The sequence below is a fragment of the Drosophila gunungcola genome (genome assembly GCF_025200985.1).
Source record: "Drosophila gunungcola strain Sukarami chromosome 2R unlocalized genomic scaffold, Dgunungcola_SK_2 000013F, whole genome shotgun sequence".
NCBI classification, from domain to species: Eukaryota; Metazoa; Arthropoda; class Insecta; order Diptera; family Drosophilidae; genus Drosophila; species Drosophila gunungcola.
This window is the reverse complement of record NW_026453171.1, coordinates 1,209,527-1,221,527: the sequence shown is the minus strand read 5'-3', so window position 1 is coordinate 1,221,527 and position 12,001 is coordinate 1,209,527. Positions and strand designations below refer to the sequence as shown.

Here is a 12,001-nt window from a genome sequence, read left to right as displayed (position 1 = left end):
TCATAGTGTAGAAAGAAAAAAATATTTTTTCGATTTTCAAATTTATTTTATACACAAATGAAACATTATAAATTCGTCAAGTTTTAAAATCTAAGTTTATAAATAAGAAATACATTATCTATTTCTTTGATTTATTTTGTGTGTAAAATTAATATTGAAGAAAATGAAAAAGAATAAAAATCGATCGGATCGATGGTGTTTTAAAAATCGATGTCGTTCGAAATGTCGTAAGCCTTAAGGCTAAGCAAACTACTTCTTCTTGCCCCTGCCCAAGGTAAGTGTGTGCATACCATTGGCCAGTTGGAGCCTGCGCTTCTGCAGCTCTTGGCACTCCTCCTCCAGCTGACGACGCGCCTCCTCCAGTTGGGCCTTTTCATCCAGGTGCTCCCGCTTCAACCGCTCGAACTTGATGTGCAGATCCCTCTCGCTGTCCTTCAGCTCGTTCTCTTTCTGCTTCACCCGCTGGACGAACATTTGACGCACTTCCTCCTCCTTGGCCTGGAGGCAGGCCAGGTGGTCGGAGCGCTTGGACTCGAAGGTCTGCTGAAAGGACACCGGCTGGTTGTTGCTGTCCACGTCCACGAAGCCCATCTGCTGCAGTCGCCGCTGGCGGAAGAGCTCATAGTGGCGAGAGTGGGTCAGCTCGCGCAGATCCTCCATGTTCGTGCGGATGACCATCTCGCGCAGCTTCACAAAGTCGCAGTGCGCCTCGTTCTCGATGTGCACCGCTCCCCAGGGATACTGGCGGGCACGCACCAGCTTTCCGGCCACCTTCACGAACTCCGTGCTGCCAACAACGGCAAAGGGCAGATGGCCATTCATGGAGATGTTGGTATCGGCCACAGTTTCGTCGTCCGTTGGGAACTGGTAGATGCTCACTTTGTTCCGGCGCAGTTCGTTCATTATCCGCTCCTTGAACCCAGCCAGCTCCGACTTGGAGATGGTGTCCGCCTTGGCGATGACGGGTATGATGTTCACACGCGTGTCCAGCTGCTTCATGCACTCCAGGTCCATGGCTTTCAGTCCGTGGCCAGTGGGACAGATGAAGTAGAGGCAGGCGTGGACGCGACCATCGTGGGCACTGGCCATCGTGCGCTGGATCTTGAGCTCTTCCTGCAGATACGCCTCGAACTGGCTGTCCACGTACTCCACCAGAGCCTTGTAGCTGTCGGCCTTATTCACCTGATCACCGTATCCAATGGTGTCGCAAATGGTAAGCTTCAGCCGGACATTGCTCTCCTGCAGCTCGTAGGTGTTCGCCCTCAGCTTCACATTGGGCAGGCAGTGCGGACTGGGCGTGGCCCCAAAGCTGGTGTTGAAGAGCGTGTCCATGAGCGTGGATTTCCCGAGGGCCGTCTCCCCGATACACAGGATATTGAAACTGAAGCCATTCTGCACGCTCTTGTTGACCAGTTGATCGGGCAGAGTGTCGAATCCCACGTGGCCATCCAGTTTGAGCTGTCTGGGCGCTTTTGGCGCAGCCACCTCCTGGGTCTTCTTCTCAGTCGCTAAATGCACCATTTCGCTTTTGGTTCTGGCGGAACAATGGTTCCGGTCGGCGATGGCGCTGCCCTTTATACTCTGGGCACGGATAGGTGCGGAAAGGTTCCTAATCACCCATTTGGGTTTTCCGGCATACGAGGATTTATTTATAATCTTCTTCTATTCGGCCGTTTTCTACCTGTGATCTATTTTACCTAAAGCCTTAAGAAATTTGAATGATTTACCGCGAGGCAGTGCTGCTCGATTAAAATTTGAATTTCGATAGAAAATAGCTAGTTTAGCTATAAATAAAACATATACTCGGAGTACTTCCTAAACTTTTTTCCAACCAAATACTATTGGAAAGTAAAAGCAAACGGTCATTAATATAACTTAGATTACAGCTGTTATGTATTACAAAATTTGAAAATAATTCTTCTCTCTAATAATAATACTCTGAGTTAAAAAAAATCAGCTATAAAAATAGTTGAAAAATAGCCAGAAATTCAGCGATAACATCGCCACTGCCAGCAATGACGAGTACGTCGGCTGGTTATCGATAGCCGCACTTCCAGTCTTGACGCATACAGAATTTGCAAAGCCGCAGAAAATTAAAAATCCCAGGATTATCCGCGATTTATTAGCAAAAGTTCGTTGCAGTCAACTTTAGAAAAGAGCTAGCGAGGTAAGAGCAACAAAAATATATAAAATAGCCTTAGTTTTAGGGAATTTCAATTGCAAAGAGCGATTTTCTTTGTCGTTGGAGCGCCGCCATTTTCTTTTCACTTGGCCGCCGCTTGTCCGCTTGCTTTTCTCAACGTACTTTCACAAGGCCAATCTCGGATACTTTGCAGAATTCCCAGCCCCAGTTGCCAGAAGCTTCCCAGGCAGCACCAGCACCCGAGGAAAAGCGCACCGGAAGAGCCGCCCATGAGTAGTCATCGAGACGGAGCCGGAGCCGATCGAATCACAATCAAAATCCACAACATGAAGCGCAGCGCCTCGCGCTCCCCGGGTCCGGCCTCCAGGAGCAGCCTGTCGCGCAACTCGCGGAGCATGGGACGTGGCTACGACAACGGCAGCGGGGTGCCGGGCGACTCTCCGGAGCGCCTGTCGCCAGAGCGCATGCGACGCCGTCTGGAGCGCTCGCCCAGTCCACGTGGCCGCTACGGATCTCCGCACCGGGAGCCGTACATGCGCGGCCCTCCGCCCGCGGAGCGTCCGGCTGGCTACAAGGTTTTGTGCGTCAGCGCTTTGCCACCAAAGGCGCCGGACGATTTCATCGAGGAGACGCTGTACCGCGAGTACAAGAAGTTTGGCGACTTCAGTGTGCGACTGGCCCACGACCTGGACGAGAGGGTAGCCTACGTTTGCTTCCGAACGCCTGAGGATGCGCGAGAGGCCAAGCACCACAAACCGCGCCTCATCATCTACGACAAGATGGCTATTGTTGAGCCGGTGTACAAGAGCACCACCAGGCCAGAGTATAGGTGGGATTTTGTATACAAATTTCGATAGGTTTCCTTGCCTTACACTTTATTTTTTCTTTGCAGACCTCGCGGGCACTCGATGTCCCCGCCGGACTACGAGCGCTACCACTACTCGCGCTCCCCAATGGGCCAAGGGGTTCCGCTGGATCACCGCCGTCCCCCGCTTGATCCCTATGACCGCTACGGTCCGCCCCATATGCACCCGCACGCAGTGCACCCACGCGATTACCGGCCCATGCACCACGACTATCCCCATCCGCCACGCGGACCTCCTCTGCATCGCGGCGGCCATCCGCATCACATCCATGGCCACGCGCCTCCACATCAGTACTCACCAATGAGGCCGTTGGCACCACGCCCGCACGCCCCCTACGAAAAGCCGGAGAGCAAGAAGGACAAGTTTCCCAACTACCTGCACCACGTGCAGCCCGAGGATGATCCCCTCTCCACGCGCACCCTGTTCGCGGGAAATCTGGAGGTGACCATCGCCGACGACGAGTTGCGTCGCATCTTCGGCAAGTATGGTGTGGTGGATGATATCGACATCAAGCGCCCGCCGCCGGGCACGGGCAACGCGTTCGCGTTTGTGCGCTACCAGAACCTGGACATGGCACACCGGGCCAAGATCGAGCTGTCCGGCCAGTACATCGGCAAGTTCCAGTGCAAGATTGGATACGGCAAGGTGACTCCGGCCACACGCATGTGGATCGGAGGTTTGGGTGCCTGGACCTCGGTCACTCAGTTAGAGCGAGAGTTTGATCGCTTCGGCGCCATCAAGAAGATCGAGTACCAGAAGGGCGAGCCGTACGCCTACATTCAATACGAAACGGTGGAGGCGGCCACGGCGGCGGTAAAGGAAATGCGAGGGTTCCCGCTGGGTGGACCTGAGCGCCGTCTTCGCACGGACTTTGCAGAGTTGCCGGGCGCCACACCTGCGGCTCCATTTAAGGGCTCAAAGCCGCCGTATGACGAAAGTGCACTGGAGTACAGGCGTCCAGAGTATGATCCCTACTATGAGGAGTCCGCGGCGTACGCACCGCGAGGTGGCTACTCGCCGTATCCTCCTAGAGGTGGCTACCGTGGAAGAGGTGGCTATCGCGGAAGAGGACGAGGCATGTACCACTACCACAACGATGTTCACAGGCCGCCGCATCCCGGCTCCTTGGCCGGTTCCTCTTCGTCGGTGCCGCCGCCCGGAGGAGTGGACGACGAGTGGCGACGCCCACCGGGAGAGTCATACGAAAGGGGAGCCCGCTCCAGCTCTCGGGAGCCTGGCGTGGAACGCTCGCGCTCGAGGTCGCCTTTAAAGCGGGCTCGCTCTCCCGGATCTGATTCCGATACCTCGACTCGTCGCAACGATGCCCTTGGATCGGCCAGTACGGTGCCGGATGTGGCGCGCAAATGCAGCACCGTGTGGACCGGAGCGCTGATCCTCAAGAGCTCCCTGTTCCCAGCGAAATTCCATCTGACTGATGGAGATACCGACATTGTAGAGTCGTTGATGCGCGACGAGGAGGGCAAGCACAACCTTCGCATCACCCAGCGACTGCGCCTGGATCCGCCAAAGTTGGACGATGTGCAGAAGCGGATTGCATCCTCATCCTCGCATGCTATATTTATGGGCCTGGCCGGCTCCACGAATGACACCAATTGCGACGATGCCAGCGTGCAAACGCGGCCCCTGAGGAACCTGGTCTCCTATCTGAAGCAGAAGGAGGCGGCTGGCGTCATCTCGCTGCTGAACAAGGAGACCGAGGCCACCGGCGTGCTGTACGCTTTTCCACCCTGCGACTTCTCCACGGAGCTGCTGAAGCGCACCTGCCACAGCCTCACGGAGGAGGGTCTGAAGGAGGACCACCTGGTCATTGTGGTGGTGCGCGGCGGCACGGCCTAAAGTGGATTGAAATCGGACGGAGGAGGAGAGGCAAGTGCTGGACAAACTGGAGGTAATGACTAGCCACAGTGCTCAAGGGAAGACTCCGCCACACCTAACTATAATGTAGCAGCCGTAGTCGTATCTTAGATGCCCCTCTCTTAAAAGGAGGAGGACGAACTGGGGGTCACATACATGCAAGGGTCGTGTATGTGCACCCTCCAAGCACCGCACGCACACACACACACACATATATATGATGCACACACACACAGAGACACGAGCAGAACCGAGGAGACATCATCCACACCTCATGACCCCTGACCCTGACCCGTATTAATTACCCATTAATTAACGTTCTTTTGCAGACAGGATCTCTCTTTATGGTTTCATTTCAAGTTCTCGATGTGTTAGTGACAGTGAAGTTATTACATATTTTTATTATTGTGCTAAAAAGTTTGAAACAAATCAAACAATATTGTCTCCAAACGCATACATACAGTTTTTCCAATTTTATTATGTTAAAGTGTACAACTGAGAATGAAAACAACACGAGTAAAACACCTTAAATTTTCTAAAAAAAAAACAAACAAAAGAAAAAGAAAACAACTCAATTCGAGTGTCCGCTTAAGATCAACAACTAGTGCGAAATAATCCTGATGAAACAGTTTTTGTGTTCTTTTAAATTGATTTCCTTTATTTGATTTGTGTTACGCCGATGATTTTTGCTTTGGTCTTTGGTTTGTGAACTATGTTGATGATGAAAATACAGTGCGACAAAAAGTGCACCCAGTAGTGGTCTGATTGTCCAGTTGATGAGTCCAAAACGAATGTTACCAAGTGTTTCCAGAGTTTGTTTGCAGTGCGATTCCGCCGTAAAAACAGCAATCAGTGCGAAGTGTTTAACTCTGGCTGAGCTTCAGTTGCCCCCCCGATCGCCCAGAGGTTCATTGGTGTTTTTTTGGCCTGTGGGTGCGTGAAAGTGGCTACCAAATCCGAATCTGTTTATCCGTCTTCCATCCGAAGAGAGAACGTCGTGTAGCATTTGCTCCAAAATGTCTCTGCTGTTTGATTGGGTTTGGCAATTGTTACATTGGTTTTCTTGTGGCTGCTCTCAACAGAATGGTGTTTTGTTTATAATTTATACATGCGTTCATGCGACATTTATGTTTCTGTGAGTTCAAGTGTCATTCCACGGGCCCAAATCAATTAAGATATGATGAAAATCCAAGTAGTTGGCCCAGTGCATGTGCTGTGTATGCGTGTGTTCTCAAATATATTACCTATATAAATATATATCTATATATATATCGTACAGATATATATATCCAATCGTTAATCTGTACACTAAGAGATAGTAGTCACGATCAAACGCAGTTAATTCACATCATTAGACAGATGTCCGAGTAATTTATGCTTCAAAAAATATTATATTAAACTATTATACTGCTCTTTAAATAAACGTCAACTATCGAATCCTAATGTGTTCAAAAATCTGGTGTTGAAAAATGTGAGTTACAGTGCAACCAAGTGCCGAAAAAAGTGAATCAATCAGAAGACCAACGGAGGAAGGTTAAGATTATGCAACAATAACTTCAATTTTAATAACAACTCGAAGGAGAGCCCAGTAGTGTCACGAATACTGGGCTTCAATCGTAGTACAGGTAAAAGGTGGTGCAGACCGCAAAGTACGAGGGTCTCTCCACGCTGTAGGTCACAAATCCGTCTTTTTCAGCATCCCACAGGAAGTTGACCATGGAGTAGAGGCCCTGCATCAGGAACTCGCCCACCGTGACCAGCACAATGTAGCGATATCTTGGGAAAGGTGGGGAAAGTCGGGTTAGTTAGGTATCAGGATCCTGCGCAACCAAGGCAAGTCACCTGTCGTAGTTGTCCAGCTTGATCCTATTCTTGATCTCCTCGCTGACCTGGGCAGCCATGTGCAGCGAATGCTTGGGATGGAACATGTACTCATCGTTATAGTGCCGATTCATCACCGCCTTGATGATGTTCTCCACGCGCTCCTTGTTCAGGGGATTCTTCGACTCCAGGCGATAGGTGGGCATGAACCGCATGGTGGGCTATGAAACGTGCGGATCTTAAGATACACAGGTGGTTGGAAGTTAATGCTACTTGGCTCACCTTGGCTGCTGGAGCACCCATGCCCAGGGGAACGCCCAAATGCGACTTGGTCAGCGATCCGCGCTGGCTGCTCGCTGGCCTCTGCATGGTGATGAAATGGGAAACCGAATATGCATGTTAGTTCAACCGCAGACACACTACATACATATATCCCAAACCCCCGATTAGAATCCCCACAAGATTCTTCGCGTGACTTGGCCAATTTTCAGACGAACCACATACATTCTCGTGTTCACATTCCGTTACAAGCATCAATATCAATTCATTAAAAAGACATCAAATACCTATTGCCACCATAATGGCAAAATCAATCGTGTACCTTTGCGCGCTCCTGCCCCAGGTAGAGATTCACCAGACCCGACCAGTTCTTTGCTGCAGCGGCTGCCATTTTACGTGTACTAATGGGATCCAGTAGTCGGGTGGAGTGCGTCGCGGTTAGCCATAAAACCACAAATGATTATGCCATTAAGCCATTCCCTGCCAGATTACTTTTGACGGCCTGTCGCCGTGGCAATTCGTGGCAGTTCGTGGCGTTTGTTGAATCAATACGGGGCCCAAATTATGCGCCACTTGTCAGCCAAACTAGCAAACTAACTTACCGGCTTTTGACTGCCCTCGGCCGACTTTTCCTTCTTCTCCTTTTTGCCCTTTCCAGTTTCCGCCTCCTTGGCCGGAGCCTCGGGCGCCACTTCCTTGCTCCGCCGCTCCTCCGGTGAGTCGCCCATGATCACAGTGTTTTAACTACAAGTTTTTCGTGAGCTCCCAGTCTCAAACACAAAACTATAACCTTAAGGAACTCAGGAAAATAAATGACAGGGCCCCCTTAGATCGACAGTAAATCAAAGGCGGGCTTACAACGACAATTGGTTTATACTTTATTTGGTTTGCAATATGTGTAGGGGGAATATGTTTCGCATTTTGTGTTATCATTTTGGTTCGGTTTCCGGTTTAAAGTATATCAAACACAGTTAGTAGACGATAATACACACACACACACACCAATTTACGTTACGATATTTACGTTAGTTCTGGTTGCTCTTGTGGCCACAAAACATCAATTACATATATATACACACATATTCAAATATAAATATACTCGACACATATTTCGGATTTGGATTTCCATTAAATACACACCTAATAAATTGTCTATAAAAAAGAAAACAATAACAGTGCGAATTGATTCTTGGCCACATTTCCTTGTCTTTGTCTGTTGCTACAACTATTTTGAGTCCAGGACTCCGAGTATGTATAGATGTAGACTTTAACGAACAGTTGAGTGTTTTTAAAACATTCGTGGCTCTTCGAAATATATAAAAATCAAAAACTCAAAGTCAGTTACAAAACCTGCAGTACAACTACTAAAAATTGGCGATTAAAACGCACTGGTGGAGATAGCACAACACCGAGGAACAATTTCTTAGACATCTAACATCCATGTACTATATGGGCCAGTGGGCCTTATAAAAGAATAGCTTCTCGCGTCTCGTGCAAATTTTGGTGCAGACTTATGTTTGTAAATATTGGAAAGTACTAAATTTCTCTGTATGTCGTTTCATTCTTGTTCTAGGTTTTTTTTTTTGTTTCCATTTTCATTTTAGATATTCGTACCAAAGTTAGTTTCAGTCGTGTAGTGGACACATAGGTAAAGCTTTAGTTGCGATCCGGAAGTCTGCTCGCAAATGTGTGACGTGTAACTTGTTTCATTTTCTATATGCATATGTAAGTAGACACATTCCGTATGCAATGTATAGTGGACACGTATAAGATGCAATAATTATAATCAGTGGGTTTCGTTAGTACATATAGTAATTGCTGGATTGTTTTGGGTTATATGCTATGCTCAGCGGTGTCTTCGATCTGCTTTTTGTTTTTCAATATGCCTCTAAAAATGTAGCTTTTGGAATTCGATTTGTTTCGAGTTATTTTTTTTTTTTTTGATGGCACCGTTATTTCATAACGCCACATTTGGTCCAAAAATTGTTTTGTTTATAAATCTCTGCATCTCCCAGAAGCGCAGCTAGTCGTTGGAGCGCACCTTGCGCAGCGATCCGCGATTGAACTTGCAGATGGACTCCAGCAGAGCGGAGCGGGTCAGCTCGTCGCCCTCGCCGTCGCCGCCCTCCGTATCCTCGGCCAGCATGTTCGGTGTAGAAGACTGCCGTTCCACCGGTGCGCCGGGTGACGCCGGCACTTCCTGCTGATATATGCCACCCAAGTGCGGCGCCGGAGTAAGCGGTGGGGCTGAAAGGAAAGCGGAATGGCATGTGAGTCGGATGAGTTCAGAGGATGAAGCTAACAAACTACTGATTGGAAGCTGTGATTGGTTGTTTAGATAACTACATTTGATGCCGGCCATTGTGGGCTCCTCGGGAGTGCTGTCGGAGCGGTTGAAGGAGTCGGCCCCACATAACCCGCCAACCACAGCGGTGCTGGAGGAAGCTGCTGCTGCAGTCGCAGCCACAAGCGACAAGCGTCCATTGTTCGTTTGGATTGAACCTTGCTGCTTTAGCTTCGACTGTTTGTGCTCTAGTTTCTAGACGTAAGCATCGGTTTAAATAAAAGGAAAAGAGAAACCAAAGAGTGTTCGTTAAGGGGCTGTGTGAGATTGAACTACGTGAAGCGGTTGGGGATTTGGGTTTTGGGTTTTGGAAAACTAACTGCTTTCTGCTTGGACTTGCGTTTCTCTTCCTCGGAACTCATCAGCTCCTGGACGCGAACAATGCGCTTTTGGTTCTTCACCGACTTCTGTTCGTCTCGCAGGCGATTCTCGCTCTTGATGGCAGCCTGCTTAAGCAGCTCCTTGGCGTTCAGGGATAGCTTAAAGTACGGCTTCTCTGCACTGGCAGCGGCGCCAGCACCCTCAGTTGAAGCGTATTGTGTGAAGAACCTGTGACCCAGTAATTGCTCCAGAGTCGGTAGGCCGGCCTTGCATGCTTCTTTGGACAGTATGCTCTCCAGCAGGCATTCTGCAAAGGTAAAAATGGATTAGAGCCGAACACAAAGCTTGAGTATTTCGAATCACCCACTTAACGCCTCGGGACATTCGGTTATCTGGCGCACAACAGATTCCTGCAGCGGATAACCCATGGCCATTTCAAACAGAATGTGGCCAAAACAGTAAACATCAATGGTCTCGATGGCATGGATCTTGCTGTGCTGCATAAAAAATGGCCGGTAGAAGGCGGGTACGCCCAGCAAAAAGTTTTCGATGTCCAGTAGCTTAACACAATCGTCCACTATCACTATGTTTCCGGAATGTAGGTGACCTGTATAATTTGCCAAGAAATTAATGAAGTGTCTTTAGATAAACAAGTTGTATCTTACCATATGCGTAGCCCTTGGAATGCAAAAATATGAGGGCCTCGAGGATTTGCTTGCCGTAGGTGGCCACCTGTTTCATCGAGAGGGCAGTTCGTCCCTTCGGATTGCCGTACTTGCTTAGGAAGGGATTCTTTGGATTTCCGGCCATGCACAAAACATCTTTCAGGGTACCGTGCTTATGGAATCTATAGATCACAAACTTAGTTACAATCTTTGAAATGCATCTTTGAATACTGACTTTCTGATGACGAGACAGCCGTTTTCGGTGTGGGCAGCCAGGAGCACCGGCTCGATGTGCGGATGCTGCAGCCCCATCAGGCTCTTCATTATGCCCCCGATTTCCTTCTCGTCGACAAACTTGTCCGGCCCGTACTCTAGCCACTCGGCCACCACCTCGGCTCCGGGCTCCAAGGTTCCCGCATCGATGGAGTGACCGCTGCCGTTGCTGCTTCCGGCGGCAAAATGCTTGCTCTGATGCGTTTGGGAGCCGCTCTTCACCAACTGCTTGTTGTGGCTCTTCTCCGGCGGCTTGGTGGTCACCTTGAAGTAGTGCTTCCGGAGGCGCCAGCCTATGGCGCCCATACTTCCGCCCAGCGACCATGTCGTGTCGTTTCGCAGGCATAGCATGGCATTCTGCACGGCATGATCTGCAAAAGGTGAAACGTATTAATGTAATGTTTATAAGCGTTCCGAAGTGAACCCACCGTGAAAGGATTGCGAGTAACTCTCGGGATCGACGAAGCGCTTGGCTGGCAACGAGGAGGCCAGTATGGGATTCATTAGTACGGCGTTTATGTACACTTGCAGGGCTTGCTTCCGTTCAGCTACGAACTCCGGACGCATGTTACCAAAGATGCGCTTGCGAGGCAGCGGCAGCTCGATGCCGGAGACGCGGAGAGACTTGTCCAGCCGGTCGAAGTCATTGTAGCGGCGCAGTACGGTCCAGTAGTCCTTGTTGCTGCAGCCCCTCCACACGCGCAGCAGGTACTCCTGCAAGCAGACACGCACACATATGTACACACACTCGCCGATTGCATGAAATCATCAACAATTATTGATTTTTCACTGGGGTCATCAGCTCCCCTTCCCCTCCCCTCTCCACCCATGGAGTTACACCACCTACCGTATGTCCGGCAACCTCCTGGACAGCGGTTATCTCGCAGCTCAGCGAATGGGTGTCGTCAATTGGCAATTTCCGTTCATATCTGCTCGCAAATACGGCCATTGGACTCCTTTGGATACATTTTCCACTTCACTCAGCGAGCTGCGCTGCACCCGATTATTGTGTGTATGTGTGTGGGCTTTGTCCCGTCTCCACCCTTTTGGACACAGATTGGCGTAGGTGTTCCCACACACGAGGCGTTCTCGAGTTCTTCAATTAAACCAGGATTATCTGACACTTGCGAATTGTGTCTTCCGATTTGTGTTTGAGTTTTTCAGGCCAATTGCACCTGAATATACTTTTTTCACTGTTTACATATAATCGTTAAGAGCCAAGTGTTGCACAATTCTGCAAGTGGGGTACTTTTGCATTTGGCGTTTGCCAGCACTGAATCAGAAATGTCCCGAAAATGAATGCTTTGAAAACTTTATTTCTGGTAGCTAAATAAATATGGAAAGCTAGTTTACAGCAGGAATTGCAATCAAGTGGTGTTAGCTAGCACAAATCGAACTGAAAAACAATGAATGT

At 49.4% G+C, this 12,001-nt stretch overlaps 4 protein-coding genes across 5 annotated transcripts; 1 reads left to right on the top strand and 3 right to left on the bottom strand.

The window, feature by feature from the left end:
* Positions 1–62: 62 nt before the first annotated feature.
* On the bottom strand, positions 63–1,728 carry LOC128256162 (septin-2). Its single transcript, XM_052986297.1, has one exon. The coding sequence runs from the start codon at positions 1,519–1,521 to the stop codon at positions 250–252; it is 1,272 nt and encodes a 423-aa protein (XP_052842257.1). The 5' UTR covers positions 1,522–1,728; the 3' UTR covers positions 63–249.
* Positions 1,729–2,009: 281 nt separating this feature from the next.
* LOC128256307 (RNA-binding protein spenito) lies at positions 2,010–6,279 on the top strand. The gene is made up of 3 exons (XM_052986615.1): positions 2,010–2,167; positions 2,337–2,972; positions 3,036–6,279. The coding sequence occupies exons 2-3, from the start codon at positions 2,413–2,415 to the stop codon at positions 4,864–4,866; spliced, it is 2,391 nt and encodes a 796-aa protein (XP_052842575.1). The 5' UTR covers positions 2,010–2,167; positions 2,337–2,412; the 3' UTR covers positions 4,867–6,279.
* Positions 6,280–6,424: 145 nt separating this feature from the next.
* Positions 6,425–7,808, bottom strand: LOC128256309 (dynein light chain Tctex-type 5-B). Of its 2 annotated transcripts, none has more exons than XM_052986617.1 (4): positions 7,587–7,808; positions 6,988–7,068; positions 6,727–6,926; positions 6,425–6,660 (listed from the first exon to the last, which is right to left on the bottom strand). In XM_052986617.1, the coding sequence occupies exons 1-4, from the start codon at positions 7,710–7,712 to the stop codon at positions 6,495–6,497; spliced, it is 573 nt and encodes a 190-aa protein (XP_052842577.1). In that variant the 5' UTR covers positions 7,713–7,808; the 3' UTR covers positions 6,425–6,494. The 2 variants fall into 2 exon arrangements, with proteins under 2 accessions (XP_052842577.1, XP_052842578.1); XM_052986618.1 differs by lacking the exon at positions 7,587–7,808 and adding an exon at positions 7,307–7,575.
* Positions 7,809–7,838: 30 nt separating this feature from the next.
* LOC128256308 (PX domain-containing protein kinase-like protein) lies at positions 7,839–11,836 on the bottom strand. The gene is made up of 8 exons (XM_052986616.1): positions 11,435–11,836; positions 11,016–11,301; positions 10,550–10,958; positions 10,315–10,496; positions 10,017–10,256; positions 9,649–9,956; positions 9,331–9,523; positions 7,839–9,231 (listed from the first exon to the last, which is right to left on the bottom strand). The coding sequence occupies exons 1-8, from the start codon at positions 11,534–11,536 to the stop codon at positions 9,008–9,010; spliced, it is 1,944 nt and encodes a 647-aa protein (XP_052842576.1). The 5' UTR covers positions 11,537–11,836; the 3' UTR covers positions 7,839–9,007.
* Between the last annotated feature and the right edge of the window lie 165 nt (positions 11,837–12,001).

Coding starts and splice junctions, on each gene's coding strand:
- LOC128256162 (XM_052986297.1), bottom strand. CDS start 1,521: ATGGTGCATTTAGCGACTGAGAAGAAGACCCAGGAGGTGGCTGCGCCA.
- LOC128256307 (XM_052986615.1), top strand. CDS start 2,413: ATGAGTAGTCATCGAGACGGAGCCGGAGCCGATCGAATCACAATCAAA. Junction 2,973..3,035: donor ACCACCAGGCCAGAGTATAG/GTGGGATTTTGT, acceptor TTTTCTTTGCAG/ACCTCGCGGGCACTCGATGT.
- LOC128256309 (XM_052986617.1), bottom strand. CDS start 7,712: ATGGGCGACTCACCGGAGGAGCGGCGGAGCAAGGAAGTGGCGCCCGAG. Junction 7,069..7,586: donor CCGAGGGCAGTCAAAAGCCG/GTAAGTTAGTTT, acceptor ATCACCATGCAG/AGGCCAGCGAGCAGCCAGCG. Junction 6,927..6,987: donor TGGGTGCTCCAGCAGCCAAG/GTGAGCCAAGTA, acceptor CACGTTTCATAG/CCCACCATGCGGTTCATGCC.
- LOC128256308 (XM_052986616.1), bottom strand. CDS start 11,536: ATGGCCGTATTTGCGAGCAGATATGAACGGAAATTGCCAATTGACGAC. Junction 11,302..11,434: donor AGGAGGTTGCCGGACATACG/GTAGGTGGTGTA, acceptor GTCTGCTTGCAG/GAGTACCTGCTGCGCGTGTG. Junction 10,257..10,314: donor TTCCAAGGGCTACGCATATG/GTAAGATACAAC, acceptor CAAATTATACAG/GTCACCTACATTCCGGAAAC.